This window comes from Elephas maximus, chromosome 20, assembly GCF_024166365.1.
Source record: "Elephas maximus indicus isolate mEleMax1 chromosome 20, mEleMax1 primary haplotype, whole genome shotgun sequence".
NCBI classification, from domain to species: Eukaryota; Metazoa; Chordata; class Mammalia; order Proboscidea; family Elephantidae; genus Elephas; species Elephas maximus.
This window is the reverse complement of record NC_064838.1, coordinates 75,314,416-75,321,527: the sequence shown is the minus strand read 5'-3', so window position 1 is coordinate 75,321,527 and position 7,112 is coordinate 75,314,416. Positions and strand designations below refer to the sequence as shown.

At 38.2% G+C, this 7,112-nt stretch overlaps 1 protein-coding gene across 1 annotated transcript; it reads left to right on the top strand.

Moving 5' to 3' along the window:
* Positions 1 to 5,637: 5,637 nt before the first annotated feature.
* On the top strand, positions 5,638 to 6,549 carry LOC126063948 (olfactory receptor 4C16-like). Its single transcript, XM_049862488.1, has one exon. It carries the CDS (start codon positions 5,638 to 5,640, stop codon positions 6,547 to 6,549), a length of 912 nt encoding a protein of 303 aa, XP_049718445.1.
* Positions 6,550 to 7,112: the final 563 nt, after the last annotated feature.

The following is a 7,112-nucleotide window of genomic DNA, read 5'->3' as shown; positions in this document are numbered from 1 at the left end:
ATGAACAGGCATTTCACCAAAGAAGACATTCAAGCAGCCAACAGACACATGAGAAAATGCTAGTAATCACTAACCATTACAGAAAAACAAATCACACCCGCAATGAGACAGCATCTTACCCTGGCCTTACATGAATCAAAGAAACAGGAAATAACAAATGTTAGAGAGGTTGCAGGGAGATTGGAACTCTTATGCATTGCTGGTGGGAATGCAAAATGATACAACGGTTTTGGAAAACAATATGGCACTTCCTTAGAAAGCTAGAAATAGAAATACCATATGATCCAGAAATATATCTTAGATAAGAGTCATCACATGAATAGACATATGGGCACGCATGTTCACTGCAGCATTGTTCACAATAGCAAAAAGATGGAAACATCCTAGACGCCCACCAATAGATGAATGGATAAACAAACTGTGGTACATACACACAACAGAGTATTACACAACAATATAGAGCAACAATGAATCTGTCAAATATAACACAGATGAATCTGGAGGTCATTATGCTGAGTGAAATAAGTCAATCACAACACAAAAGACAAATATTTTATGAGACTACTTCTGTAAAAACTGATGAAAAGGTTTACACACAAAATAAACAATTTTTGATGATTACAAGGGAGGGGAGGGGTGGGGATGGAAAAATAGCTAATACACAGTAGGTAAGTGGTAACTTTGGCGAAGGGTAAGACAGTACACAATACTTGGAAAGCCAGCACAACTTGTACAAGGCAAGGTCATAGAAGGTTCGTAGACACATCCAAATTCCCTGAGGGACTGAATTGCTGGACTGGGGGCGGTGGGGACCATGGTCTCAGGGAACATCTAGCTCAGTTGACATAATATGGTTTATAAAGAAAATGTTCTACATTCTACTCTGGTAAGTAGTGTCCAGGGTGTTAAAAGCCTATGAGCGGTCATCTAGGATACTCCACTGGTCTCCCCCTTTCAGGAGCAAGGAAGAATGAAGACAACTAAAGACACGAAGGAAAGATTAGTCCAAAGGACTAATGGGGCCACATCTAGCACAGCCTCCACCAGACTCAGTCCAGTACAACTAGATGTTTCCCGGCTACCACCACTGAATTCTCTGACAGGGATCACAATAGAGGTTTCTGGACAGAGCTGGAGAAAAATGTAGAACAAAATTCTAACTCAAAATGAAAGACCAGTCTTGCTGGCCTGACAGAGACTGGAGAATCCCTGAGAGTTTGGCCCCCAGACACACTTTCAGCTCAGTAATGAAGTCACTCCTGTGTTTCACCCTTCAGGCAGAGATTGGACACACCCATAAAACAAAACAAGACTAAAGGGGTACTCCAGCCCTGGGGCAAGGACTGGAAGGCAGGAGGGGACAAGGAAGCTGGTAATAGGGAGCCCAAGTTTGGGAAGGGAGACCGATGACATGTCGTAGTGTTGTTAACCAATGTCATAAAACAGTATGTGTCCTGTTTAATGAGAAACTAGTTTGTTCTGTAAACTTTCACCTAAATTACAACAAAAAAATTAAAAAAAGAACATTTCAAGATACATCCTGAAGTACAACTGTGTTGCTGACAGGATAATATCCATATGCCCACAAGGAAGACCAATTAATATGATTATCCAAATTTACACACCAACCAGTAATGCCAAAAACGAAGAAACTGAAGATTTTTACCAAGTTCTGCAGCCTGAAATTGATCAAACATGCAATCAAGATGTATTGATAATTACTGGCAATTAGAACGGGAAAGTTTGAAACAAAGGGGAAGAATTGTTGTTGTTGTTGTTGTTGTTGTTGTTAGGTGCCGTCGAGTCAGTTCCGGCTCATAGCAACCCCATGCACAACAGAACGAAACACTGCCCGGTCCTGAGCCATCCTCACAATCCTTGTTATGCTTGAGCTCATTGCCGCAGCCACTGTGTCAATCCACCTCGTTGAGGGTCTTCCTCTTTTCCGCTCACCCTGTACTTTGCCAAGCATGATGTCCTTCCCCAGGGACTGATCCCTCCTGACAACATGCCCAAAGTATGTAAGACGCAGTCTCGCCATCCTTGCCTCTAAGGAGCATTCTGGCTGTACTTCTTCTAAGACAGATTTGTTCGTTCTCTTGGCAGTCCGTGGTACTTCTCAGAATCAGAAAAAAAAAAAAAAAATTATCTTAGCCCTTGAGTTTGAGAAAAATATTTTGAAATTTTCCTCCCACTTTGAATTTATATATTTTCCCTAAAATGGATGCTACTGTACTGTGACAAATATTATTCTATTTATTGTTGTGAACTGCTGTTCAGTAAAGCTCCACACAGATTGAATCATTGTGACCCACAGGGTTCCGTTGGCTGATTTTCAGAAGGAGATCACCAGGCCTTTCTTCCTAGTCCATATTATCTGAATGATTCCCTGAAATCTGGTCAGTATCGTAGCAATGCACAAGCCTCCACTGAGAAATGGGTAGTGGCTGTCCATGAGGTGCTTTGGCCAAAAATCAAACCAGTATCTCCTACATGGAAGGTAAGAATCCTGCTACTGAATCACAAATATCTACCCTTGCACCCACCAGGATATCTATTTAAAAAAGGAAAATAGCGAGTGCATTTAAGTTTGACTTTATCTGCATTAAAAGAGAAGTATAAATGCAATACAAATAAATCGTCTGCTTTGGTAGTTTAAGCATTAGGGTTTATTCCCTGCATAGAATGAAATTAGGCTATTTTATTTATTTTTTTAATTTTTTGGTCATTGGTCTTAGAACCTAAATATTTAACATTATATATTTGATGCCATTTAAAAGAATTTTAAAAAGCACATTTAAAAGCCAAGCCAATAAACAACTTAAATAACAACAGTTTATTTTTCCTAGTCTCGTCTAAGACCTACAATAGGGAATACCCGTGGGATTGCACTCAGCTTCCTCAGGTACCTTTAAATGCTCCTCCTAACGCTTTCAGCGCAGTTTCTCCAGGAGCCCCCAGACCCCACACACACAGAGAGCTGGTGCTCGCTGCTCAGTGCTGTATTGAAGCAAAGAAAGCAAACGCAAAAGTCTCAGCTGCATCTGACATTTCCCTGAACTTTTTTTTTGTAACTTAGGTCTGATTCTCAATATGACTAAACATGTAGCATTTAGACATACTCATTTTAAATATAATTTCACACCTAGATATCAAGCATGAAGATTTTTCACTGTTATTTTTTAAAAGGGATTTATTTATTATTTTGATTTAGAATTTTCTTTTTTTTTCTGTATGCTGTCATGAGTTCAGAAACTCAAGAACATCCCTTCAAATATTGATTGGAATTGACAGACACCATAAATGTGAGTTTCTTCCCTTTTTTTCCCTTCCATTCTCTTTCCTTTTCTTCTCTCCTCCTTTCCTTTCTTTTTTTTGGATAGCTAAATCCATTTAAAGCTGTCTGTTTCAATATCCATAGAATCTACTCTTAAAATAATATTTTTCCATGAATACTCAGAAAATATACCCGGTTGTTAAGCATATTTATAATCTTTAGATTCTTCTAATTTTGGTCAAAATTTGGAATGTTTATTAGTTTACAAGTCAAAGTAAAGAGACTTGGTCTAATGGAAAACTGACCATGGGAATGCTATCTTGAAATCCTGGCTCCTAACTTGGGGCTGTTTGATGTGGGGACAAGAGGCTAAGGGAAATTGTGGAAGGCTTTTTACTTCGGATAGAATGGCAACGCTAAAAAGCTATGTTCATTTGAAAACATTGTCAAATGATTGAATGTTATAAGCAATAAGTAGAATAAAAAATAGTAAGGAAATGATGAAAATATGAATTGATAATTTTGGTTAATAATTGACTTAGTAAAGCTCTTGATTAATAAAGATTAATTCTTAGTGGCTGGAAGATTTCTTGAAGACTACACTTCCTTGTTTGCTGATGAGGAACTAGATACCCATACAGTGATCATGATAGTACCTACCTACCTACCTATGTGGAAACCCTGGTGGCGTAGTGGTTAAGTGCTACAGCTGCTAACCAAAAGTTCGGCAGTTTGAATCCGCCAGGCGCTCCTTGGAAACTCTATGGGGGCAGTCCATTATTTCACATTAATAAGAAACGTCAACTAAAACATAGAAAAGTTTTCCAATATTTATACTTGTGTTTGTTGACCATCTGATTCTATACCAGGTGCCTGGTGTGTCTGGTGACACCCCCACTCCTACTGCCCCCGATCTAAAATGTTTAAGCAAAAAACCTCTATTGTGAAGCATGAACTATCAAGCAATCATCTTCCCCCTGTAATTTCAAAATGTAACCTCAGGGACTTTGAGTGCTCTAAGAGGTGCTTTTCAGCTTTTCAGAAATTGGAAGTAAAAAATAGAAATAGAGATATTTGAGATACCTTATTCCAAACTCACTGCCATTGAGTCAATTCCAACTCATACTGACCTTATAAGACAGAGAAGAACTGGCCCATAGGGTATCCAAGGCTGTGAATCTTTATGGAAGCTGACAACCACATCTTTCCCCCATGGAGTGGCTAGTGGATTTGAAACATCAATCTTTTGGGTATCAGAGGAGTGCTTTAACCGTGTACCATCGGGGCAACTAGATATTTTATTGCAAATTATCAAAGAACATTCTTTTATATTTTTTAAAATATATCAAGTACTAAATATCATTAAGTTGTTTGAGGTAAAAGCAGATTACTTAAAAGGCAGTGTTTATAGGGTTGCTATGTCCGGAACTGGCTCCACAGCAATGGGGTAAATAAGTGTTTCTTGCTCCCTTTTTCAAGCTGGAATATCTGGAAATGAGTGTTCAGTAATTACTGGGTCACCTATTTGTTGGTCCCTGGGTGGTGTAAATGGTTTGTACTCAACTAGTAAACTAAAGATTTAGGATCCAAACCTACTCACCACCATTAAGGAAGAAAGCCCTGGTGATGTTTCTATAAAAATTATCTCCAAAAAAAAAAAAACCCTGTGGAACAGTTCTACTCTGTAACACATGTGGTCTCCATGAGTAGAATCTTCTTTGTGGCAATGTTTTTGTTTGTTTACTATATATTTATAAGTAAAATACATTTATATATGTATGTATCACAAATATGTAATACATAAATATATGAAGAAATAAGACATTATATGGACAGGAAGTGTGTGACTTTATATTTATAACATTAAATTCAAAAAAGACAAATATATCCTAAACGCTGCCTGATAAACCAACACTTCAAAGGATGGGTCCCAAGGTCTACTGAATGTGAAAACTATTAAGTAAATAATATATTGGAATCATATCTGCTGATTTCTTATTTATCAAATAAATTAAATTAATAAGAGCAGAAATATGTCAAATTAACAAGAAGTTGCAGTTTAAGGGTGATTTAGGAAGTATCCTTCCTAACTTATTTGAGATTTAAAATGACCCTATGAAGTGGTCATTAAAAATTGAGGGACGAAGAGTTGAAGTGACTTATTAAGACAACAGCTAGAATGTCCCTGATGAGGAAAATTTTTTTTACTCAAAATATCCCATAACATCACATAGCTCCACAAATTAATTTGCATAAAACATTTCACACTGTTGCACAGCACCATACATTAATTCCTGTATTTTTTAATTTTTTTCAGATGAACCGTTTCACACTTGTGCCTTCTCCTCATTCACGAAATCATGCTGCTGAATAATAATGTGACTGAGTTCATTCTGCTTGGGTTGACACAAAACCCTGTTAAAAAGAAAATAGTGTTTGTCATTTTCTTGCTTTCCTACTTAGGGACGTTGTTGGGTAACTCATTGATTATCATCACCATCAAGACCAGTCGGGCACTTGGGAGTCCAATGTATTTTTTCCTCTTCTACTTATCCTTATCTGATACCTGCTTCTGTACTGCCATAGCCCCTAGAATGATTGTGGATATCTTTCAGAAGACCATCACTATCTCTTTTAGTGAGTGCATTATCCAGATCTTTTCATTTCATTTCTTTGGCTGCATGGAGATCTTGATCCTTATGCTGATGGCTGTTGACCGCTATGTGGCCATCTGTAAACCCCTGCACTACATGAGCATCATGAACCGGCGGGTCTGCAGTGTATTGGTAGCTCTAGCCTGGGTAGCGTCCTGTGTGCATTCTTCAGTTCAGATTTTCCTGAACTTGCGTTTACCTTTCTGTGGTCCCAATGTGATTGATCACTATTTATGTGACTTGCACCCCTTGTTGAAACTTGCCTGTACAGACACCTATGTGACCAACCTGCTACTGGTGTCCAATAGTGGGGCCCTTTGCATAATGAGTTTTATCATGCTGATATTCTCCTATGTTATCATCTTGCATTCTCTGAGAAACCACAGCGCTGAAGGGAGGAAAAAAGCCCTTTCCACCTGCATCTCCCATATCATTGTAGTCATCTTGTTCTTTGTTCCTTGTATATTTATATACACACGCCCTGCAACCACCTTCCCCATGGATAAAATGATAACTGTGTTTTATACAATTGGAACACCTTTACTTAACCCTCTGATTTATACACTGAGAAATGCTGAGGTGAAAAATGCCATGAGGAAGCTATGGAAGAAAAACTGATCTCAGAAGACCGAAGATAAATGGAAATTTCAAATCCTTCGTCATAGTTTGCATTGACCGAGCATAATTCTAGAAAGCATATAATGGTCTTACTGTGAATTTCATAGAAACTTAACTTGGGGAATAAGTGCTACCTTCTTCAGGAAACTGGGTAAAATGAACACATACGCTGGTTAATGCTGAGTCAGTTAGTGTTGAGACAAAAGCAGGTACAAACAGATATGCCAGGCCAATTTAGGTTTTTCACTACTGTCTCTCTACCTCTCTTGGATAACTAGAACCACTTGTGGTTTTGATCTGGTACTTTTTCTATCCTCCTTCATGTTGATTTCTGGTGTTGCTCCCCTATTACCCTAAGATTTACATTCGAATCTACTCAGCAGCACAACAGAAGAAAGGCCTAGCGAATCACTTCCATAAAGATTACAGCCAAAAAACCCTGTGGAAAAATTCTCCTTAGTAACACGTGAGGTTGCCATGAGTGGGTATCAACTTGAAGACAACAGATTTTTTGTCAGTTTGTTTTATTAGGATTACAGTTAGTCCTCTATATGCTTAAATTC